At 46.8% G+C, this 25,192-nt stretch overlaps 1 protein-coding gene across 4 annotated transcripts; it reads left to right on the top strand.

Annotated features, from left to right (window-relative positions):
* Window positions 1-1,479: 1,479 nt before the first annotated feature.
* Window positions 1,480-23,513, top strand: PKD2L2 (polycystin 2 like 2, transient receptor potential cation channel). Of its 4 annotated transcripts, XM_073355474.1 has the most exons (15): window positions 1,480-2,060; window positions 3,224-3,325; window positions 4,276-4,409; window positions 6,713-6,969; window positions 7,890-8,111; window positions 8,756-8,984; window positions 10,636-10,806; window positions 13,430-13,611; window positions 14,363-14,483; window positions 15,602-15,703; window positions 16,884-16,975; window positions 18,729-18,810; window positions 19,764-19,888; window positions 21,772-21,893; window positions 23,317-23,513. In XM_073355474.1, exons 1-14 carry the CDS (start codon window positions 1,511-1,513, stop codon window positions 21,887-21,889), a joined length of 2,487 nt encoding a protein of 828 aa, XP_073211575.1. In that variant the 5' UTR covers window positions 1,480-1,510; the 3' UTR covers window positions 21,890-21,893; window positions 23,317-23,513. The 4 variants fall into 4 exon arrangements, 3 of the variants coding, with proteins under 3 accessions (XP_073211575.1, XP_073211578.1, XP_073211577.1); XR_012160209.1 differs by lacking the exon at window positions 19,764-19,888; XM_073355477.1 differs by lacking the exon at window positions 7,890-8,111.
* Window positions 23,514-25,192: the final 1,679 nt, after the last annotated feature.

The raw sequence follows: 25,192 nt of genomic DNA, 5'->3' as shown, positions 1-25,192 counted from the left end.
GCTCAGCCCGCTGCCGGTCTGGGGTTCTGGCTGCCGGCCCTTTGCCAGCCGGGGTCCCGGCCGCAGGCCCCGCTCAGCCCGCTGCCGGTCTGGGGTTCTGGCTGCCGGCCCCTTGCCAGCCGGGGTCCCGGCCGCAGGCCCCGCTCAGCCCGCTGCCGGTCTGGGGTTCTGGCTGCCGGCCCTTTGCCAGCCGGGGTCCCGGCCGCAGGCCCCGCTCAGCCCGCTGCCGGTCTGGGGTTCTGGCTGCCGGCCCCTTGCCAGCCGGGGTCCCGGCCGCAGGCCCCGCTCAGCCCGCTGCCGGTCTGGGGTTCTGGCTGCCGGCCCCTTGCCAGCCGGGGTCCCGGCCGCAGGCCCCGCTCAGCCCGCTGCCGGTCTGGGGTTCTGGCTGCCGGCCCTTTGCCAGCCGGGGTCCCGGCCGCAGGCCCCGCTCAGCCCGCTGCCGGTCTGGGGTTCTGGCTGCCGGCCCCTTGCCAGCCGGGGTCCCGGCCGCAGGCCCCGCTCAGCCCGCTGCCGGTCTGGGGTTCTGGCTGCCGGCCCCTTGCCAGCCGGGGTCCCGGCCGCAGGCCCCGCTCAGCCCGCTGCCGGTCTGGGGTTCTGGCTGCCGGCCCCTTGCCAGCCGGGGTCCCGGCCGCAGGCCCCGCTCAGCCCGCTGCCGGTCTGGGGTTCTGGCTGCCGGCCCCTTGCCAGCCGGGGTCCCGGCCGCAGGCCCCGCTCAGCCCGCTGCCGGTCTGGGGTTCTGGCTGCCGGCCCTTTGCCAGCCGGGGTCCCGGCCGCAGGCCCCGCTCAGCCCGCTGCCGGTCTGGGGTTCTGGCTGCCGGCCCCTTGCCAGCCGGGGTCCCGGCCGCAGGCCCTGCTCAGCCCGCTGCCGGCCTGGGTGAACGGAACCCCAGGCCGGCAACACGCTGAGCGGGCCTGAGGCATAAGATCAGCATTTTAATTTAATTTTAAATGAAGCCTCTTAAACATTTTGAAAACCTTGTTACTTTACATACGACACTGGTTCAGTTATATAATATATAGGCTGACAGAGAGAGACCTTCTAAAAAACGTTAACACGTATGACTGGCCCACGAAACCTTAAATTAAAGCGAATAAAGGAAGACTCGGCCCACCGACCCCTGCCACAACCGCTGAAATTAAGCCGCCTCTGGCGTGAGAGGGCAGAGAAGTAACTTGCTGCCCAACAAGGGAAATGGTGACTGAGGGCGCTGTGGAGAACTCCAGTCTTTTAAGGACATTTGGCACTTCTTGCAAGTCCACAAAGAGCCTCATTTCTGGCTTATCTGAAGGCTCCACAGCCGAGAAAGTACAGAGCCTTCAGCCTATTTACCTTGGCGGCCGGGAGGACAAAAGAGAGCCTGTGCCTTGACTTCCAGATGTGGCAGCGCAGGCTCACAACGAGCCTGCTTCCAAGCCAGCAGGATCCAGCCCCAGTGAGGGCGGAGCACAGCTCATGACCCCAGACAGCAGCCAGGGCAGACCTACGGCACGCAGGGAGCAACTTCTTCCCATGCCTAAGAGGAGAAAGGGGGCTCCGTGCGGGAAGCCGCCCCGGCCCCGGCCCCGTGCGAGCGGACGCGGGCTCAAGTCGCCTCCTGACACCGTTCAGCCCCCTCTGTGCACGGCTGGGTCCCCCCCACCATGGCTGCTGCCTGGGTGTGGTCGCTGGCCAGCCCTGGCTGGCGGGGTTCTCCAGAGGTCAAGTCCGGCCTCCTGCGCTGAGGCGGGCCCAGCCCTGGCCGGCGTTTGCCCAAGCGGGTCTTCAAAACCGCCGGGGATGGGGGATGCCACCGCCGAGGGCGGAGCTTCGCTGTTTGGCTCCCCGCCCGGCGGCGCGCCTCGCTGCGGGCCAGCCCGAGGCGCCGCGGGTTCGGGGCCGGGGCCCGGGGCCCGGGTCAGGCTCGGCCGAGCCCGCACAGTTCGGCCCGGTCGCCGCGCGAGCCGCGGGGTGGCGGTTCGGAGCCGAGTCCCCGCCATGGAGCACCCCAGCGGGCCGGTCGGCCTGGAGGCGGCGGAGCCCCGAGCCGAGCGGCGGCCCTCGGGGACCCGCAGAGTGGGCGGTGGGTGGCTGGGGGGGGCGGCGGGGCCCAGGGCAAGGAGCCACCGGGCCCAGCGTCCCGCGGAGCTCAGGTCCCCCCGAACAGCCCAGGCCCCCCCGTGCACCCCAAGCTAGCCCAACCCCCCTCCCACCAGCCCAACCCCCCCGGGCACCCCACGCTAGCCCAGCTCCCCCAACCCAACCCCCCCGTCCACCCCACGCTAGCCCAACCCCCCCACCAACCCAACCCAGCCCACCCTCCGTCCACCCCACGCTAGCCCAACCCCCCCGTGCACCCCAAAGTAGCACAATCCCCCCAGTCCTCCTCCATACACCTCAAGGTAGCCCAGCTCCCCTCCCACCCTGGCATTGAGCTAGCCCAGCCCTGGCCCTGTGGACCCCAAACTAGCCCAATCCCTCCCCCAGCCCCCCTCCATACACCCCAAGCTAGCCCAGCCCTGGCCCCAGGCACCCCAAACTAGCCCAGCCCAGCTTCTGTTCACCCATCTCAACCAGCCCATCCTTGATGGCTACCATGTCCCTTCACAACCTGTGGGGTCTGTCCCTGCACCTCCCATCATTGTGAGCCCAGCTCAGCCCAACCCTGCCCAGCTCAGTCTGGAAAGAGCAACCTACCCATCTCCTGCTCAGCTCATCCAGCACCCTTCAGACCCAGCCTCACCCATGGCTCCCTCTCCCCCCTGCCCTTGGCCATTCCAGGCCTTGCACAGTCCAGCCTAGTCCACCTGTTATTGATTATTGTGTTTGTACAGCAACAACATGGTAGGCATTCTCGAGCTAGGTCCCTGACTAGGTTTAGAGGGACAGGGATGACTTAAAAACAAAGAAGAGGGGATGGGATGCAACCAAAGCAGTGTCCACCCCCTTCCCATTCCTGCAAGTGCTTCACCTGCCATCCCATTCTTTGAACAATGCCAGCACTCAAAGGGAGGGAAATTCCCCAAGCATGCACATTCCTCTGATTTGAAAGCTCCTTCTTTCACTGCATATAAGAATTTCAAAACATATTTAGGAAACCTCAGGATTAAAAGGGGTTTCACTTTACAAATGTTAAAAGGCCTGGGGATTTTCTCTGCATAGTTGGAATCTGGTTTTAATTTTATTTTTTCTTTGAATATGTATGCCCCTCCTCTACTTCCCTGCATTTTTATTTCACATGGTTAGGTATTGTGAAACCTCGTCTGACCTATAGCAGAGAGCTAGAAATGAAAACTACCCTTCAGGAACTGCTAATCTACATCATTTTCCTTACAGATCTATGTATATGTAAGTCCACCAATGAGCTAAATGAATTATAATGCATGGTTTTCAAATATTTTTTGGCTTACAAAGCGAGAGCTACACCTCTTTCAATGTATAACATTGGGCTAGGAAGGCTGAGAGTTACCACCACTCAGGGCTGGTCTACACTATCGCTTAAGTTGATGTAACTTACATTGCTCAAGGGTGTGAAAACGACATTCCCTGAGCGAGGCAGGTTAGGTCGACTTAAAGCGCCGTCCACACTGCACTGTGTTGGCAGGAGACGCTTTCCCACTGACACAGCTTCCGCCTATCACCGCGGTGAAGGTGAGATAGCGTTCTCCCGTCGGCAAAGTACGTCTTCACCAGACGCACTACAGTGGCCCAGCTGCGCCGATGTAGCATGGTAGTGTAGACATGCCCTCAACCTCCCACCCCTTTGACTTTCAGCTAGTGGTGTGGTTTCATTTGCAAGTGCCCCGACAAAACTTTTCTTCCAGAACAACAGTTAATGAAGATGGTACCCCATTGTAAAACTGAAGTAACGCTTAACTGAAGTACCATCAGAATCTGGACTATAACAGTAAAATGAATTGAGATGAAAGGCACTATGAAATTGGAAAATATTATACACCCCTCTGGTGCTTAACAAACTTATTTCCTTTGATTTAAATACATTCTAAACAATGAGCTTTGGCACCTTGTAATGCATGCAGGGCCCCAGTATATAGTTACTGTGACAAGGTAAACAGGTACCCCAGGTGGCTTATCTGCTTAAAGTATATTAAATGAAAGTGTATAATTTTCATTTGCTTTTAACAGACCAAAAGTACCTCCATTTTTAGGTTGTTTCCAGGCTACTACTTTTCCAGTTTGATATAAGCAGCACTCTCGGGCTATCACTGTGCTACCGGCAGTTGTCTTCATCCTCAGGCCTCATTTTACAATCAAGCCCTTTCTTTCTTCCTTGCTAGTGACATTTGGCATGGTGAACACAGACATGTATTACCTGAACAAAGTTATGTCAAATCTCTTTCTGGAAACCTCTGGGTCTGAGACAGATAGAAGTTCCTTCAAGACCATAGGCAGCATGGTTGATTTCTGGAAGGTAAGATTCTAATTTTAATTTTTTTGTTGGGAGCTGACTAGGAGGGCAAGCTTTTAGTGTTATTGTGCAGCTTCCAAGGTGTTAGCAACAGTGGAACATTTTGTATACAAGGCTTATCCAGACCAGAAGAGGCCTCGTGGTACAGAAACCGATGTAGTGTCTCACCAGCTGGAGAAGGGTTGAACTCCTCTAAGTTTGTAAAAGTTCTGAGTACAAATATAAGCATTTCTGATAGACTAACTATAGGAGGGGATGTTCATAATTGTTCTTTACTACTCTCGGTTTTAGGACTGGGATAATCAGAGGAAAATAGAAAAGGGATTACTTTGATTTTACAGTTGTCTCGATTTTCAATTGCAAAGAAAGCGGCAAAGAGTCCTGTGGCACCTGACGAAGTGGGTATTCACCCACGAAAGCTTATGCTCCAATACGTCTGTTAGTCTATAAGGTGCCACAGGACTCTTTGCTGCTTTTACAGATCCAGACTAACATGGCTACCCCTCTGATAATTGCAAAGAAGTGACTTTCCTGTCACTTAGCACAGGACAGCACAGGACAGGTCCTAACAGCTCAGCCAAGAGGAACATTCCCCTTGATTATCTGGTTTGCCACTGGGATTCCACCTAGGGTATGTCTACACTGCAAAAATAAATAAATTCCTGAAGCAGCGAGTCTTAGAACTCGAGTCAACTGTCTTGGGCTTTCACCATGGGGCTAAAATTAGCAGTGTAGATGTTCCCTCTCAGGCTGGAATGCAGACTCTGAAACCTGGTGAGGAGGCAGAGTCTGAGAGCCAAAGCTCTCCGGTCTGAGTGGGAACTTCTACACGGCTACTTTTAGCCCCATAGCACAAGTCCACGTCAGTTGACCCAGGCTCAACTGCTATGGATTTTTCTTCAGTGTAGACATATGCTATGGCTATGGGTACGTCTACACTGCAGTAGCACACCTGCGGCTGGCCCATATCAGCTGACTTGGGCTCACGGGGCTTGGGCTGCAAAATTGCAGTGTAGATGTTCGGGCTGGGGCTGGAGTCCAGGCTCTGTGCCCCAACGTCTACGCTGCAATTACATAACCCACTGCCTGAGCCCTGCAAGCCCGAGTCAGCTGACACGAGCGAACCATGGGTGTTTTATTGCAGTGTAGACATAACCTTTGAGTCTAAGCTTTCATATAAAGCTGGGTGCAAGATGCTCACACAGATTTTTACCACTAGATGGGGGACTCAGCTCAGTTTGCTATAGCGTCCAGGCAACATTAGAAGACACAAAGATTGTAATTCTAGGACTATTTTTTTTCCTAGTTAAGATTTAAAAGCAGTGGAATCTGATAACATCAGTATGGGGGACCCATGCCGCCCCTTTGATCACTAGTTGGATCCGTACAATTCTGAGCTCCCCCAACACATGTATTAATGCAAAGTCTCTGTCTTTCAAAAGACAGAGCAAAATTGTAATATGCATTCTAGTGCCAAGCTGCGTCAATCATATTTTTATTGGTTCTAATTAGCACTCACCTAAGCTGTAACATTCTTTATCAGCAGCTAAGTAGCTCTTAGAAAGGGGAGGAAAATTCTTTCCTGCTTTCAAAAACAAAGTCTGATCCTTTTGATCAAAGCTCAATTGATTAATATAAGCCAGGAGCAAACCCTTAAGTACATATCAAAACTGGTCTTTGGAAAGTCAGATTTGATCCCAAATAACCAAATGGTCATTACAGAACTACATGTAAATGTCACAGTTCAGGGCAACTACACCCATATTCTCTCCATGGTCCAGCAAGGGCACCCACTCTAGGCTCCCAGCCATCATCTCTCTTGGGTGGAAACCTGCATCTTTCTCCCTCCTGACTGAGGTTTTTTTTTTTCCAGGCAGCACAGTTCCCTGCCTATACTGTGATATTCCCAGCAAGACAGTGTGCCCAATCATGCCAGTATCTGCACTTTGCTTTCTCTTCGAAGGCCATGAACAACATGATTGCCAGAAGCTGGGAATGGGCGACAGGGGATGGATCACTTCATTACCTGTTCTGTTCATTCCCTCTGGGGCATTGGCCACTGTTGGAAGACAGGATACTGGGCTAGATGGACCCTTGGTCTGACCCAGTATGGCTGTTATGTTCTTACAACCTATCACACTCCACTGTTCTTAGCTTTTGGAGAACAACTAGGTTTTCTGCCTTAACTTGTAATTTCTAGCCTTTTATCTGAGAGCTCTATAAGGAAGATTGGTATCTTAAAAAACTTGCACTGAAAGTGGCCTTTCCAACTCCTCTTAATTATCTAATCTCATTGTGTTGTGTAGTTTGCAGAAGGACCCCTGCTTGATGGTCTGTACTGGGACACATGGTACAACAACAGCACATTGACTAGCCACAGAAACAGCAGTCATGTTTACTATGAGAACTTACTTTTAGGAGTAGCCCAGATTCGTCAGCTAAAAGTCCGCAACAACACATGCGCCATCTATCCCTATTTCCGAACATTTCTGAAAGAGTGTTATCATGAATACCGCTATGTAGCTGAAGATAAATCTGATTTTGGTTTAAAGAATGGGTCTGTGTAAGTACTCTAGTCTTCCACTTTGGATTTTCTTACTATTTACTTTGGATATAGGTTTAGAAGACATGTAAGGTTTTTAAAATCCCATGACTTTCAATGAGAGTTGGACACTTAATTCCCTTAGATGTTTTTCAGAATTCTATCCATAAAACCTAAAAAATGCTCAGTGCAATTTCCATTGTCGTTGCTTTACTGCACAGATTATCTCAGTGATCTGACCTTGTTATTTCTAAATTGATACAATTACACACAAAATGGGACAAGTTCTTCACTGATTTACATTGGTGCAGCCCCACTGATTTGGCACCACAGATGCACAGTTAAAAAAAAAAAAAAAAAAAGACGACTAGGGACTATGGACCAAATTCAGCACTTGCATAAGATGTATGCAACTCCATTGATTTGATTGGAAAAGCATCAAATTATGGGAGGCCACTTCTGGTCTGATACTAATGCCATGCAAACAGAGGTAAAGCTGGCTTTTCAGACCTCCAGAAGAATTCTTCAGCCATTACTACACATTTTATTTTGGATCATTTAAATCCATTTAAAGAGAATGTAAACTGCATTACTATAATAGCAATAATCTGTGTGTAAACATGAGATGTTCCATTTGGATATAGAAGGTGTAAGCTATTATTTCATCTGCTTTATCATGGGAGAAATTCAAGCTCATAAGTGCATCTGTCTTTGAAGAATGTATTGACAACCCAAATTAGATATATGTAAATCTTCCAAGGCCAAATCTCTATTCCATTTTTCCTAGTGAGGAAAGGATCATTTAGGAGCCTGGATTACAGTCCAAAATACAGTAGTGGTTGAGTGAAGCATAGGAACTGGAAAATAATTGGATACATTAGAAACTTCTTCCAATCCAATTTCCCATGAGCTGAGCTCCTTTATTTCCTTGTCTCCCACAGATGGACGTATTCCTCTGCCTCCTCATTAGCCCCCTGGCACTGGGGAGCTATTGGCCTTTACAGCGGCGGAGGATTTATGTTCACTTTACCTAAATCAAAGAGTGAGAGCATAAGGAAGCTTGCATTTCTCAGACATAATGGCTGGCTCACTAGAGGAACAAGAGTCGTATTTATTGACTTCTCAGTGTATAATGCTAACATAAACCTCTTCTGTGTAGTCAGGTCAGTGCTCACATTTACTCCATCTGAAATCCCATTTACTAAGGCATTATACTTCTTTAAGAGTGAAATAAAAGGCGGTTTACCTCCAGCACACCCTGTTCTGGGTTTCTCACCCAGCAGTTGGGAAGACAGCTAATTCTTAAAACAAGAGCAAATGCTTGTACCCAGTCCTGCAGAGGGTGATGCCTAGCTGTATAGCTGATTATTCCCATGGGGCAGGACTTGACTGAGTAACTTTTGCACCATCAGAGCATTGGGTATTAGTCTTGTCATCAGCTACTGAAGGAAAAACACAGAATCCTGAACTTAGGAGTTGGCAGAGTGTCTGATCTGCTCAGACACCATTTAGTTAAGATCAGTGCAAACAGATGGAATACTTTAACTGACAGCACCTATTTGGATTGCGTGCCACATGCTTTTCTTGTTTTGTCTTCAGCCTATTCCATTATACTCCCTTTCTGGATGACTGAGAATTATCTTTTGAGGAAGAGTTAATGGAAATGGGAGTTCTTAAGCTTGCTATTTTTACACAAGCATTTTCCCTTATTGGATCATGTTTTAATTTTAAGGACAAAGACTTAAAGTGATGCTGTCTGATCACTGAAACCAGCAACAAATACAATCCTGTCTAAATCACTTCACAGGTTGGTAGTGGAATTCCCAGCCACTGGTGGTGCTCTTCCTTCTTCGCAGTTTTACTCAGTAAAGCTTCTCAGATACGTCACTTACTACGATTATTTCCTTGCCTCTTGTGAAGTCATCTTTTGCCTCTTCATCTTTGCTTTCATCATCCAAGAAATTTTAAAAGTTAAAAAACTGAAAACAGAATATTTTAAAAGTGCCTGGAACTGGCTGGACATGCTGCTGGTGTCGGTGAGTACTACCCAGTCCTGGCTTCTACCTGCAGGTTTGAGATCTCCATCGGAAGCTACGAGTTTGGAACAAATGGCCATTGTGAGATGTGACACAGATGGCCAAGAGAGAAAACAGTCCCGATTCAGTTCTTGGTTACAATGGGTCTATCAAATTTAATATAGTGACAAGGCCATGTTATCCAATGGGTAGGGCACTGAACGAGGGTTCAGGAGAGCTGGGTTCTCTACCCAGCTCTGCCATGGATGTGCCATGTAACTCCGGGCAAGTCACTTCCCTTCCTTGTGCCTCTCTTCCCTCTCACACTGTGTTGTCTTGTCTATTTCAACTAAAAGCTCTTCAGGACAGGGAGTGTCTCCAGCTGTTTGTACAGCACCTGGGGCCTCTTGACGCTACCAAAATGTAAATCTGTGATGCTCAGTCTGAGGCTCGCGAGCTGCAAGTGGCTCTTTTCAGCACATGATATTAAAACACTGTGATTTAATTGTTAACCAATCAGGATGCTTTTACTATATTATTAACCAATTGTAGTTGATAAAACAACAATACTTGATCAGTCATTTTGCTGTGAGAATTTTATATATATTCATTCATTGTTTCATTTACTATTTTTATTATAATATAAAAATAGTAAACGAAACAATGAATTCACACTACTGTGACTCTTCTGGGTAATGTTGATTACTAATTTGGCTCCTGAACCACTGAGATCTGAGTATCACTGATGTAAATAATTAAAAATAAATCTGATAATACAGTTTCATAATTAATTTGTGACCAAACTAAACTAGATGTGGTCCGTGGGTTTCTGAAGCCTGATCCAGACATCAGTGGGAGTTTTTCCATTAAGTTCAGTGGACTTTGAATAAAGCCCCTGGCAAGCTGCCAACGCAGCCCTCAGGCAGGAAAATTTGAACATCCTTAACATACAACCAGAATGTTAGTTTGTTGTGGGGCTAAATCCTGAATCTGTGCTCAGGGCCGTACTGGCCCACGGTGTGGGTTTTCCCCACCCATACAACAGGAAACACAAGTCTCCACTGACAGAGTTTCCCTTAAAGAGTTTTGTTGAAGAGGTGGTTATGGGGTGTCACACCCCCACCTGATTGGTAGGGAATTCTGATCCCCCTCAATCCTCCACACTGCTTCCTGGTCCAACCCTAGTCCGCATAGGAGCCTGGTTCTGATAGGAATCTGTCTCATATGGCTCCCTCGCCCCAGATCCTCCATCAGAAGATGGTCCCTAGCAGACAATTCAAGGGGGAAGTAATTTAGTACTGCCTACTTACTCATCCCTTATACGGTTGGTGTGGGACAGTGCTCGGAATCATGCCTGTCTGACCGTCCAGAGCCTGGTCCTGTTGGGACATCCAGGGAGGGGCTTTACAAGGTCAAGAGGGCAGCGGTTAAGGAGGAGATGGCACAGAGGTGACACTTCCCCCCTTCAGTGGACTCCTTCCCTGAACATGCCAGCTTGACATCACACTTCCAACACATTCCCGTACTCATGTTTCCATTCAGTGTTCCTGATGAGTCTTGCCAAGCTATATAGAGTTTTAGGCTAATGATCATGCAGCTGGGCACGATTAGAGCATTGAAGAGGAGAGGGGATATCTGGACCATAGTCTGACTAGCCTCTGCTTTTATTCAGCTGTCTATCTTTGCCATTGCCTTCAATATGTATCGTACTGTAGAGGTGTCCTTGCTGATGGAAAGCCTGCTCTCTAATGCCTATGTGTATCCAGACTTTTATTTCCTTGCATACTGGCAAACCCGTTACAACAACATGATTGCTATCAATGTCTTCTTTGCATGGATAAAGGTACCAGTTCTCTATTTTCCTACATTGTACACCAGAATCATAGTACAGTACTGCTAAGTGTATTGTAAATCTTTGCTCTTACATCTTCAAGGCTGAACTGCAAAGGTAGAGCTAAAAGTGACAATTCTGTTTATAAGATTCTAGAAGAAAAACAGGGTATCTGGCTGTTTAAGGAACCATCCCCAAGGGCCAGTCACATGCTCAATCCTTACACAACCGTTGTCCTTCTAAAGACAAGTTTCACATTTTGGATCCCATGGCTAAAAGGCCTGTCTCCTATACAGAATCATTGGCCTGCTAGACTAAGTGGGGAATAATTGTGCACAAACAGTGTTTTAAAACTCATTTATTCTCTAGACCTAGTTTTAACAAGCTCTGAGCTGGCCTATACTGATGGCACAGCCATGATAGCTGAAACTGTATTTAAAAGCTATTTAAAAATAAAGTTCATTTTGTAGTGCACATAAGGTCTACTACTAGGCACAGTGCTTTAAAAGAAAGATATGGGCAAACTGGAGAAAGTCCAGAGGAAAGCAAGAAAAATGATAAAAACGTTTAGAAAACCTGACCTATGAGGAAAGGTTTAAAAAATTGGGCATGTTTATCTTGAGGAAAAAAAGACTGAGGGGGGACCTGTTAACACTCTTCAGATTAAGGCTGTTACAAAGAGGATGGTGATCAATTGTTCTCCACCTCCACTGAAGGTAGGACAAGAATTAATCAGCTTAATCTGCCGCAGGGGAGATTGAGGTTAGATATTAGGAAAAACTTTTGAACTATAAGGATAGTTAAGCTCCAGAATAGGTTCGTGTCAAGGTTCCTTCCTCACTCTGAACTCTAGGGTACAGATGTGGGGACCTGCATGAAAGACCCCCTAAGCTTATTCTTACCAGCTTAGGTTAAAAAACTTCCCCAAGGTACAAACTTTGCCGTGTCCTTGAACAGTATGCTGTCACCACCAAGCGTTTTAAACAAAGAACAGGGAAAGAGCCCACTTGGAGACGTCTTCCCCCAAAGTATCCCTCCCAAGCTGTACACCCCATTTCCTGGGGAAGGCTTGATAATAATCCTCACCAATTGGTACAGGTGAACACAGACCCAAACCCTTGGATCTTAACAATGAAAAATCAATCAGCTTTTTAAAAGAAGAATTTTAATTAAAGAAAAGGTAAAAGAATCACCTCTGTAAAATCAGGATGGTAAATACCTTACAGGGTAATCAGATTCAAAACAGAGAACCCCTCTAGGTAAAACCTTAAATTACAAAAAGACACAAAAACAGGAATATACATTCCCTCCAGCACAGCTTATTTTTACCAGCCATTAACAAAAGAAAATCTAACGCATTTTCTAGCTAGATTACTTACTAACTTAATAGGAGTTGGAAGGCTTGCATTTCTGATCTGTTCCCAGTAAAAGCATCACCCAGACAGACAGAACCCTTTGTTTCCCCACCTCCAGATTTGAAAGTAGCTTATCCCCTCATTGGTCATTTTGGGTCAGGTGCCAGCGAAGTTACCTTAGCTTCTTAACCTTTGCCTCTGGCTGGGAGGGATTTTATAGCACTGTATACAGGAAGGTGGTTACCCGTCCCTTGAAATTTATGACAGTTCCCAAGGGAGCATGGCAGGGACATAGCATGGGAATACCCATCACTGGAAGGTTTTAAGAAGAACAGGTTGGAAAGATACCTGGCAGGGATGGTCTAGGTTTACTTGGTCCTGCCTCAGTGCGAGGGGGGTAGGAGGGGGGAAAAGAGGGAGGAAAGGGGAGAATGGACTAGATGACCCCCTGAAGTCCCTTCCAGCCCCGCATTTCTAGGATTCTATTATTCTAAAAGTGTCTGGGCCAGATTCTGTGAAGGCCCTGAGTTTGGCTTCCATTTGTACAGACAAAAATTACTCCTGTACTTTTCACTGATCTCTCTGGCTCAGACATTTGTAAAGTGCCAAGCACTGTAGTAGATAGGTGGCTACGAATCAGAAGAGTGCAAGCATAAGGGGAAGCACCGGGAGAATAGAAACTGCTTTTTTTAAAGTCAGGCCCCAAGCATTTAAATAAGCTACAGCAGACTCTCTAATTCATGTGCCATTAATGTAAAGAGGGGAAGTTTGTGGCTCTTGGTGCCATTCAGTCCTCCTGGCTGCTGACCATCACACAAGAATACAAATCTGCTTTTGAATACATGACTTGTCATCTTAGACTCTCAAACATTTGGGGGAGAAACCTCCTTATCAGCACCCCCACACACACACTCATACATGGATCGACCCTATTCTGGAGGCCTTGAATCATGGCTGTTAGCTGCTGCAAGCCAAGCTGTCTTGCCAGGAGTCACCATGTGCCACAGACTTGATTACAAGCCTCAGCATCCAGTAGGAGCGCAGTCCCCCTCAGTGAGCTTTACTGAGCAAATGTATTTGGCCACCAGCCCACAGAGCAATCCTTTCCCCACAAACTCGTCCAGTCCAGCTCTAACTGAAGATTCATGCTATCAATATTGATTGGACACCAGACTTAACCCGTAAGTAACTGTAAACAGGCAACACACCAGTATCGTATTAAAGAATGTACAATATGTTTTGGTCACCTCCCAGTAATAACTTGATCTGTTCTCTTCCAGATATTTAAGTACATAAGCTTTAACAAGACGATGACTCAGCTGTCCTCCACTTTATCCCGCTGTGCCAAAGACATCATTGGATTTGCCATCATGTTTTTCATCATATTCTTTGCATATGCACAGTTAGGCTACCTGGTCTTCGGGTCACAAGTTGATGAGTTTTCCACTTTTCAGAACTGCATGTATGCAGCTTTCAAACCTTTGCAGTGCAGATACCCCATTTACTGGGCATGCAAACAGCCTCCCCTCAGCAGAACTTAAAAATACAGGCCCCCTGCCACTTATGCTACTGCAGTAATTGTACTCTCTTCAGGTAATACGAGCACTGCAAAGCTCAGAGCCCGGCAGCCCATCCACAAACCCTTCTGGATTTCCTCTAGAAAGGCATTCTCAACCATCTTGCTGCTGCTGCAGCAGACCAGATCAGATTCCAGTTGGCACCTGGAATCAGGTTTACTGCCTCCAGTACCCAATATGCTTCCAAATCAACGGTATATGCAGAGTCTTGGCTGAAAACAGCCCTCATTCCTGACAGCAAGAATAATTTGTGCATGGGCATGTGGATAGGACTGTTGCCTGATCTGCAGCCCCAAATGTACTCAGAATCATGCAGAACACATTCCCTGACCTCTAAGCCATGCTCCATTCTGCCCTGTGGGTAAAAATCAGAGAGAACCTGCTGAGTAATCACTCTGATTTTACAGGTGCCAGAATCTTGGCAATGAGTTTCCATCCTGCACTGCCTGTATCGGCCATAATTTTTATTGCATGGGCATACGCACAGAGCTAGCCAGTGTTTGGCTTCTCCCTTTCTAAACATTTATCTTCCAGAAGTTCTTTAAATCAGTAATCAAAATACCTTACAAAATAACCCCTTTAAGACTTTAAAAGAAGGTCACACAGTCACAATATTTCTGTTATTTTTTCTCCAAGTTTCACGCAGTTTCGCATAGTGCTGGGTGATTTTAACTTTGCAAGCATAGAGCAAGCCAACCGAATTCTCGGCCCCATTTACTTCATCACATTCGTGTTCTTTGTGTTCTTTGTATTGCTGGTAAGTGGTGTTTTAGTTATGAATAATAATAATACATTTACATTGAACACAAGTCATACTCAACCCACAGACTTCACTATGTGAAAGGAGAGCACACCAGACTTGGCCATGTCACTCTTATGGAGGGTTTTCATGTGACAGTGACTGCTAGGGCCTACTGTGTCTATGCAAACCTCTGTTTGCTTCAGAGTTAGCCCAGGTTCTTACCGTCATGTTGCCTTTAACCCTCCTCCCATCTCACCTGAGTTTAATGGTGGTTTCAACCCAGGCTAGCTAGCCCAACCGGAGGCATGGGTTAAAACTCTGGATCCCGGCTTTCATTCGGGCTGGTAATCCACCCACTTTGCAGTGAGTGGACACAGATTAAAACACTTGAGTGCTGATAGTCTTCCAGTGCCTTCGCACAATTGCCCGTATTCCCAGAAGGAAAGACGATCTCCCACAATTCACAGGGAAAGAATCAGAGTGACTCAGTTTACTGCAGCACAAAGAACAGTAGAACATGCCGTCAAAAGTCTATCAACACACAGAGGAGTGCAGCACCAGTGAGGACACAGTAACTCTGGTGTAGCTTTGCAGCACAGCTGCTCACACCATGGGCTAGGTTAGCCCAGGGCTCAGTGAAGACAGACCCTTGCTGAGCTAGAGCTGTCCTCCATCAAAGAACATCACAGCACTGAATACAGGGATAGAGGTAGGAAGAGGCAGTCTGTAGTTCCATCTAGGGTGTCACACCCTTGGTATGATTCTCCTTTCCTTGATCCTCTAGCTGCACCTTTGATTGTGTCTGTTACTTACACCAGTGTAAATGTCAGCAGAATTTGGCCCTTTTTTCTAACCAGTAATCCTTAATACAAGGACACCGGTGCCCAAATGGGCATAGTTGCTATCCCTAGTTTTCTAGAACTCTGCTGCAGCAGCATCTGAAGCTGACTTTAGTGTATGTCCCTGCCATGCTCAGCACAGAAAGACTCCTGAGCACATCAGGGAAAAAGAGAAGCAGAGTCAGAATAGGGAAAGAAGGGTGCTAGATAAGAACCTAAATAGATCTGAGTAGACTCAGAAAGCAGAAATAGAATTTACAAGAGAAAATCTCCAAATGCTTCCTTTCTATGCAGAACATGTTCTTGGCTATTATTAATGACACATATTCAGAAGTGAAAGCTGACTTTGCAGTGATACCAAGTAAAGAATTTGAGATCAGTGACCTCATTAGACAGGTAAGTACATACCTCTATAATGCTCTCGTTTAAAGGGTCACACTCACAATAGAAATATTTTTTCCAAGAAAAAAAAATATCCACAGAACTGGTTAAATGCCTGTTCTGAAATCAGTTAGTCTGTAACTATTTAAGCATACTCTGAATGTGTTTCTGCAGTTTTAACAAATAGATGAAAGCTTACAGGGTACATCTCTGAGACCTCTAATGAGGGCCCTCGTGGAAAACTTGGGAAGACCAAACAAGCAGAAATTAAAATCTTTAACCCCCACCCTTCAGCTTTCAGGCTATTTTTATACAGCATAGAGGAGCAAAAAAGGGGTATAAACCGCTTTCAGCTTGAACTTTTCAGGTCACCTTTAGGCCTGAAATTAAGACCTCTTCTTCCCCTCCCAAAAAGGATGCATGTCAAGGAGAATATGCTGAACATTAAACAGTTGTGTAGGGATGATCCAGTCGAACAGACGACCCCAGGAATGGAATACAGCCATCCTGAGATCACTCCTTTATCAGAAAAATCACTATCCATTGGGATAAGGTTTGGGGTCTGCAACTGAGAATTTGGTCAATTGGATGTGTATGAAGTGTGCGTTTTCATGGAGCTCACTGCAGGACCAAGGCTTCCAGCCGTGTTTGCTTGAGGTATCTGCATATATGTGCAGAATTAATTATTAGGCTCTTGCAACCATTCCATTTTCCTCTGGGGTTTTGTTGGCTTGAGTCACTAATTTCCCTAAAGCCGGATTCCAAAAGGGAGCTGGGTGCTCAGCTTTGCTGGGGAATTGACCAACAACATGTAAGAACATTTTATACTAGGTTGTTCAGGCCCCACCAAGATGGCTTTATAAATCAAAGTGGTTTAGGTTCATAATTAGAGGGAAAAAGAGAAAACTTCTTAAGATTAAATCGAACATAGCAGAAGAAACAAGAGGCTAACTGGATTCACTTGTATATTGTCTTAGTGGATCCCACGAGGCCTTTGACTATAAAAGGCTAAAATTTTCGGAGCTGAATGCAACACTCATAGGATTCATTTCTAAAGTGCCGATACCTCACGTTGAATTCAGGCATTACAAGCTTTTTGTGTCATGGCTTGTGAGGAAGCATTTCTCTCTGTAGAAGACCCGATTAGACTTTAACTCACTTGGTGCATTTTCCCCTTTCTTTAAATTGTGCTCAGAGTTACAATAAAGCCCTTGTGAAACTCCGGCTGAAGAAATCAAAGATGGAGGATTTGTATCCAGCAGGTGGAAGCTTGCAAAGCATGAAAACGTAGGAATCCAGCCCTGGCATTTTTTTCTTTAACTTTCAGTAAATTACTTTTAATCCATCTACTTAATTTTCAAATACACTCTAATATCTGGAGAATGGTGCAGAAGGTAGAGTGAGTGAACTCTGTGACCCAGATCCTCAAAGGTATTTAGGAGTCTAATTCCCATTGATTTCAGGGGCACGATGTCCTCATTTTCACTCTTCGTTTCCTGGGTACGACTCGCAATGATAGCAGCAGGAGGGCAGAATGAAGCTCTAAAGGTGTTTCGCACTGTAATTTGGTGATCATAGAAGTCAGAGATGGGAAGATCCTGCCTGTGCTAAGGGGGATGGACAAGATAAGATTGCTCCCTGGAGTATATTTTCATATGATCTCAGCCCTTATCCCTAAATTAGCCTTAATAGTCTTATTTAAAATAAAAAAAAATGCCTAGCTCTGTTATAGTGCTTTTCATTCAGCTCTCTCAAAGAACTTCAGAAAAATGATACCATTTTACCAGTGGGGAAACGTAGATTAAACATTAGATTGAATGAGTTAATAAATGAAACTATTAAAAGCTTTGGTTAAATTGCAGTGGTTGCCATTTAAGTAGTAAATATTTTCATCTGTGAAGAACAGAAAAATATTGTGACTTATTTGCACCGTGATATGGGGAGAAGAATGTTACATTTTTAATAGCAACCTCTGCATAAATACTTACTGTAGCAACTATTGCTAACTCACTGTGCTGCCTACACCTTTCAGAAGAGCCCACTGTAGTCTTTGGCTGCTAGGACACACAGGGCCAGCTTCAGAATGGTTTCTTTGCTCGCACAAAGGGGAATGCATGCTCAGACATGCATTCATGTGGTGTCTGTGATGATATGCGGGCCCTTGGTATGAACGGGACTCTGCATGGTCCTTCAGTCATTACAAAATAAACTACTGATTTTCATCCTGAAGGATCTTAATGCTCTAACATCCTCACTGCCAGGAGTGAAGGTAAGAGTTCCCAGACTGGTTCTGGGGTGTTTTCTTTTTTCCTGCACAATAAAAAGGTGAAAGGAGCATCTACTCTCTCTCCTGAATGAAAGCTCGTTTCTGGCCTGAGAAGGGACAGCTAATATCCATCTCCTTGGGGAGTGGTTAAATATTGTCCCTTTCTTGGGAGTTTCTCATTAAAAGGCCTTCTTAGCACACTAGATGGATTGGAGCCATATTATTTATGTGGACCCATAGCCAACCAAGTACTAAACACTCCCCACCCACCCATACCTTGATCCCCAAGTCTTGCGGGAAGCCTGAGGGCTTCAGCCCTGAGCAACAGGGCAAAGGTTACAGGCCCCCCAACCTGGGGCTGAAGCCCTTGGACTTTGGCCCCGCTGCCTGGGGCAGTGGGGCTTGAGAGGGCTCAGGTGTCAGTCCTTCCTCCTGGGATTGTGTACTAATTTTTGTTGTCAGAAAGGGGGGGGGTCACAGTGCAATGAAGTTTGAGAACCCCTAAGCTAGGTGGTTTTAGCTCTTGCATCTTCTCTGTCAGTAAAGTCCTCCTATTGGTACTAGGACTGCCAAATTTCCTCCATTCAATGGCCCGTTCACTGTTATGAAGACTTACAAAGGTCCATCAGTGTGTCTTGTTCATTACTCTCACAAGACAAATAGTCCAAGCCATCAATCCATCTCACAGACCCGTCCTTTTTCTTGCTAGAGAGATTTCCCCCCATACCCTCCTGAGCCTCAAAGACGTACTCTGACATGATTTTCCTTTTTTAGTATGATGGATAGCAAGGGGCATTCTGCCTCCAAAACAGACGATGCTCTGAAGCTTTCCAGAAGATCTAGTGTGGACGAGAAGGTAGACTTTGTTTCTCTTTTTTTCTTACCAAAAGGCATTGACATTATTTTAGATTTTACTCGCAATGGTCACTAAGTGGAGAACATGGGGAGGGTTTCAGTTGTATGTTGATGTAACACGCTAACATTTTACATAATGGAAGTAGCATTCAAACTTGAACGCGGTGAAATGAGTTTTCTAGTTGTATTCTCTAGCCCTCAGTGAAAGGTCATCCACAGTGCCACTCTGTTCAGGGGAGGCCAGGCATCAGAAGAGCAGAGCTGCTGCCAGCTTGAATTAAGTGCCTTTGCAGAGACCGTAGGCTGTGGGAACAGGTTCTCAGCTAATGAGTGGATCATTTAACCAAATGTTGAAGCAATACAAGAAATAGAAAGCAAAATGCTATATAAGGGGCCTGACTGGATCAGAGCCCCCATCTGCTTACAAGCATCAGAGAGAGCAAGTGCTTCCACAGGTTTTATTTTGTGCTACAGAAGGAAGCGAAGAATTCCCAGGGGGCTTGTAAAGTCCCTACTGAGGCAATAGAGGGTCACTGCTTCATTGCAACCTTGTTGCCTCCCCTTGAACTATTTAAGAGTCCATAAAAATGGAGCTTTGACAGCTGCTTAGTGGAAACTGCCTTGCCCCTGAAAATTCTTTTATTTTCTCTACTCATTTTGTAACATTCCCTCTCCAGGTAAAGCCATTTTGGGGCCTCTCCTAACTCTGAATGAATATTTATATTTATACCCTCCCCCTCCCACAGTTTTGGAAAGATCTGATGCAGAATTCCCTTTAAAAAGAAGAGACAAGACTGCCAAAAAGCCAGAGAGCAATTTTCCCCCTACAGCTGCATGCTTCCTAAAGTACACTGTGTGAGCACTGTTACCTACAGTGTGTGCGTGGGAGACAGCTAGCTCTTTATACAATGGGGCTTTTCTTCTGGAAAACATACCCTTTCCTCTGTTGAGCAGGGTTATCTAAAGTCACCACAGCTACAGCAGTGGAAGGAGAAGCTTAACCAGAAGTATCGCTCTGCTGAGAATAAGGAATTGGCCGTGGCTCCTCAGGACCAAGTCTCTCCTCAGGAATTTCAGCAGTATGTCTTTGTCATAGTTGGACAGAGTAGCACTAGCTACTGTGTCTGTTCTAAGTGGGAGGAGGAGGTAGAAGTGCTGGCCCCTTGCAGAGGAGCCTGGCAGGCTGCGGGGAGAAATCAGCTTGGCTCATCTCCCACCTCACTACACTTTCGTTTTTAATATTCATTCAGCTGAGGTGCAGCAGCCTATTCTCAATGGTCACCTGTGCCACTTTTTAACTGGGGTTTTGTACCAAGTCACCTGAGGGACAAGTAATCAGGTCAGCACCCGTTAGAAAGAGATTGTGCAAATGCACACAGGCCTCCTGAGAAAGAGAGCAGAAGGGGCAAGTGGGAAGATGAGCAACTTCTAAATCCTGCCCTTCTTAAAATCTGTGAGGATCAACTGACGTGTATTGTAACCAACATGACCAGGATGGGGATAGAACCCGCCACCTTCACTTACACAAGCAGAGGTTTCTAATCTCCAAAGTTCCAGTACTATTCTGTGAGCAATAGTACGCGGCTGTGCCAGCGGCTAGACACCCAGCTTTGCATAGGGGTTGGTCTACACGGGAAAGTTAATCTAGTAGAAGGTAAGGGGTAAATTTAAAAACGCTATAACTATTCCAGTATAGCTTATTGTGAAGTAGTTACTCCAGTCAGTTTCCTCAAGTCTCTTCCACCAACAGAAGTCGGTGCAAAAAAAAGACATCACCTCACCCACCTGGTCTCTCTACAGCCCTAAGTTTGACATTCCATCCAGCAAAGGGCAGGGCAGTAGTCTCACTCACCGTCGATTACACCCACGCGGCTTAGCTACACGAGAAGGTTTTGCTTCTTTAAGCATACCAGCACTGTTAAAGCAGGAAACTGTAAGCAGTTATGCTGGTGCGTTTAAAGGTGCTTATTCTGGGCATGGCTTATTCAGGCTCAGGAATCTAAATCAGCTATACCCGGTATAAGACACTTTTATACTGCTAGAACTGCATCCAGAGGCTGGGTTGTACCAGTAAATCAGTTAAAACACACACACCCTATGCTGGAGTCTGAAAATCATGCTGCAATAAATAAGGACAGGAGTGGGATGGCTGAAGAATTCCCCTCACCATGGACCAGGTCCAAGGCCAGCTGACGTTAACAGAAAGAATCCCACTGGTATCAGTGGCTGGGGATCTGGCTCACCATTCCTCATTGCCCATGTTTTACGTTTAGTTGTGGAGAACAGCAAGTGACAAAGAGAGAGAGGAACAATTTGGGGAACACTAAATTATTGGGAGTAAATAGATGTTTTATATCTACTGTACCGAGAATATGGGGCATAGGGGGTGAGGTATACCTCAGCGCAGAGACTGGGTAACACCCTCCCCTCGTCGGCCCCGACACACCAGGCTCAGCAGGGAAGCGGCACAGAAGCTTGCTGTCCTGCCAGGGCCCCATTAAGTGTTGTGGGAAGGGACCAATATGCAGAGGTAAAGAAAGGGGTCGTGGTGACATTCCCCCCACCCCCCATTCGCTTGGAAGTGTCACAGTCGCTGCCTGGAGAGGTAAACTGAGATTGTAAGCTCTTTGGGGCAGGGAATGTCTTTCCAGTCTGCATTTATACAGCACCAGGGACAGGTCACTTACTAGGATCATCTGAGTATCTTTCACTTAATCAGTTCCCTGCCACTGCAGCGCTGTAAGACTATGGTCTAATTATTGTCTATGGCAGGCTTGGTGTGGAGGTGGCTGCATGGCCTGTGATATACAGGAAGTCCCGTCTGGCCTTGAACGCTCCTGGCCCATGGCTGGGATTACCACAATACAAATAACAAGGATGACTTTTACAAACAAACAGAGTTCTGAAGACCAGACAGTGCCCCCTGGGTACAATTTATCGGTGCATTTTTATTCTGTGCTAGACTTTTCAGATACGCGACGGAACTGGAGAAACGACTAAACGAGGTTAACATGAAGCTGAGCAGAGTTCTGAAAGGCATGCCTGACCTGAAAGGCTCTCCAGACAAGAAACCGAGATAGTGAGGTATAAAGGATGGGCCTGTTTGTAACCCCAGATGGGCTTATTTCTTTGCTGACTGAATTTCTGAGTCATCCACAGGAGTCTCTCTCTCCTAAGCTCCTGCGTTTCTAGACAGGAGGAACAGGGACCATTTCTCTTAACATTTTTCTTAAGTTGAAACAGAGAAATTCAGTGTTAACCCCGCTACCTCCCTGTAATTGTGAACCAATGTGTTCACCAGGACTGAGTGAAATTCATGCTCCTCCAACCCCCAGTCCCACTCCCACACAAACACACCAAAAGCCAGAGTTAGTCAGGCTCTGTTCAGGAATCTCTGATCCCCAAGCTGCAGGCAGGGCATGGAGCTGCAGGAGAACCCAGCTATGGCTGTTCTAGCCAACAGGCTGGATCAGGGTGGCTGCCTTTTCATATCCCCCAAAAGACATTTTGAGTCAGAGGATCCATGTAGTTGCAGATCCTACAGTCCCACTCTGGTCTGCATTCTACCACCTCCCCCCTTATATGGGGGCTGCCTGGAGACAGCCTTCATGGGGCCGTGGCTGCAGAGACTTCCCCGGTAGAGCTCCACCACTCATAGAGCACTGGTCCGGGACTCAGCGAACCTAGATTCTATTCCTGGCTCTTCCATAAGCCTGTTGGGTAAACTTGGACAAGTTGCTGCAGTTCTGTGCCTCAGTTTCCCCCATCTTTGAAATAGAGATAATGATACTGACCTCCTTTGTAAAGCACTTTGACATTTACCGCTGATAAGAACTAGATAAAAGCATTACAGACTTTTCTGTGTTACAGCAGATCCTGCCCACTGAAAAGGATGGAAACACTTGTTTCTTAACAGGCCTTCCTTTGGCTCCCACCTCTCACAAATTAGCTTTGTCTCACCTTGTCCAACAAAATCTGATTCACCTATAAAACATCCAGTCCTTCTTCAGTTGAGCCAGTAGGGGGAGCTTTCCTCTTTGCTTGCCAAATCAAAGCAGCCAGCATTGATTTTAAACAGAGCAGCCCGTCTTGGAAGGTGGATTAGGGATTTTTTTGTTGTTGTTGTGGGTCCCCCCCCCCATGTATTTGATGCTCATGGGAAGTGCTGGATTGATAGTCCTGGGTACAGAGGTCTCTGTCCATCCATTAAACACACACCACACAGGCAGAAGCAGCACAAGCTTCCCCACTCCATTCTAGCCCAAACCTAATCTGGAGGGACCAATGCCAGGGCTCAGAAGATGCTTCCCTGCCTGCCTTGTCTCTCCCCACCCGCAACAGCTCATTCAGGTCTTTGCCATCAATGGTACCCATCAGGGTAGACCGACACCACCAATACATTCCCCCATTGGATGGCTCACGTGCAAGCTTTTAAAAAGAAGCCAGAGGTGGTTCACTTAAAACTAGCTGGTAATTGTGATGTTTGTTTGTTTGTTCCTGGTTACAGCTGCAGAGAGACAAATTGCACAAAACAAATCATAGATTCCAAAGCTTTCCAAGCATGCTGGCAACTGGCTCTTCCCAGCTACCTCTGAAAGGACAGAGACGCTAGGGAAGATGGAAGGCCATTCAACTACAGGGCCAAGTTCCCAAATGTCATGAAAAATAAAATAAATAAATAAAATCAGCTGATTTTTATCTGTATGCCTGCTAAATGACTGGCTTATTTGGCACACAGGATTCTGGCTGGCGGTAAAGCTTTCTATTGTTATCTAGTATCTAAATTTAACACGTTCTGACTGCCGCAGTTTATAATTCAGAGAAAGGCTAAAGCACTATACAGCGTGGAAAGGATTCGGTTCCAAGGTCGATGGCACTGGATAATCAAGGCAAGTTACACCTTACAGATTGTTCAGCGATCGTGTCCTCTCTGACACACAGTCGCTGCACCAAGAGAGTTTATAGACAATCTCCATTGTCGTTGGTCTGTGCAGCACCTAGCACAATGGGGCCTGGATCCTTTCCTGGGGCTCCTAAGGCCTCGCTCATCCCAATATTACAATCCCTGTCGCTTAGACATGCTCAGTGGTTCAGAAGTGAGGCAGTTAGAGGCAAAGCACATTTTAGAAACGTCTCTCAATTTTATCTAGTGTGGAAATCCTCTTTACAACAAGGCTGCTGCTTCCGGTCAGCCTGGCATTTAACGAAGGTTTCAGGCACAGCCACAGCTGGTGAAATAGGGACTAAAAGGGAATGGACCATCCATCTTTGTTCAGATTAACCGAGTTTTTAAATGAGCTCCAAGACCCACATTTCAGATGGGAGCCTAGGAAAGAAACCAACAAGGAAACTTAAGCGAATGTCGGTTCACATTTCTCCTTTGCTGCCATGGTGGTTAATGGAAAAGGGAGCCCATCAACAATGGGGCCAGCCAGGAAGAACAGAGGCTAGTTCCCAGCAAGGGAGGGATGAGGATAGGCAGGACCCATAGGAAGCAGGATTGCCACTCCCATACTTGCTTCCAGCCCCGCATGCAGAAAATCAACCAGGCACAGGTGTAACCTTCTCCATTCCTGGCACAGCCTGCACAACAGCTAGTCTCAAAGGCTGCGTGCAGTGTTGTTAGGACCCTGACCATCCCAGAATATTAGAGAGACAAGGTAGGGGAGGCAATATCCTCCCACCTCACAGGGTTCTACAGCTCGGGCTCCAGCCCGAGCCTGAATCTCTGCACCACAACTAAACAGCTCGAGTCAGCTGGCACTGGACAGCTGTGTGCTTTTAACTCCAGTGTACACATCCTCCTGTTTCCTAAGGGTTCCCATGTATTTTTCTCCTGAATGCAGGAAATCCTCATGGCCAATGTTCCCTTTACAGCCTGAAGAGAGACTGACAGAGCCTAGTTTCCAAGTAGGAATGTGGTGACTGACTCTGGCCAGACAGCAAACACACCAGCACCGAGCCAGGCTCAATGACAGCATGATCCATTCCCACTCCACTCCCCGGTGTATTCCAGCTCTAGGCTCCTAGCCAGTTGAGGGTGCCAGTCGCCCCAAGGCCTGGTGCATGAGTGAGAGAGACAAGCATCCACAGTCAGTAGAGGGAGAAAACACCAGCTTCAACTTCAGTTCTTACCTAAGCTAGATTTGAGCTCAGGCCTCCAAAAGTGAAAAAATTAAGAATACAAAATTCAGTAAGTCCTGGGAGTGCCAGCAGACAACTGCAACTCAGTACTGGATATTATCTAATCAGAAAGCCTGGTGAATATAGATTCAGGAAAACTAAAGACCTACTTTCAGAGTAACAGCCGTGTTAGTCTGTATTCGCAAAAAGAAAAGGAGTACTTGTGGCACGTTAGAGACTAACCAATTTATTTGAGCATA

This window comes from Lepidochelys kempii, chromosome 8, assembly GCF_965140265.1.
Source record: "Lepidochelys kempii isolate rLepKem1 chromosome 8, rLepKem1.hap2, whole genome shotgun sequence".
NCBI lineage: Eukaryota > Metazoa > Chordata > Testudines > Cheloniidae > Lepidochelys > Lepidochelys kempii.
This window is presented reverse-complemented; position numbering and strand designations above follow the sequence as displayed.

Bases quoted from the DNA above. Each gene is read 5' to 3' on its own strand.
- PKD2L2 (XM_073355474.1), top strand. From the start codon at position 1,511: ATGCCTAAGAGGAGAAAGGGGGCTCCGTGCGGGAAGCCGCCCCGGCCC. The intron at 4,410-6,712 runs GTAAGATTCTAA...TGTGTTGTGTAG, and splicing joins GCATGGTTGATTTCTGGAAG to TTTGCAGAAGGACCCCTGCT. The intron at 6,970-7,889 runs GTAAGTACTCTA...TGTCTCCCACAG, and splicing joins GGTTTAAAGAATGGGTCTGT to ATGGACGTATTCCTCTGCCT.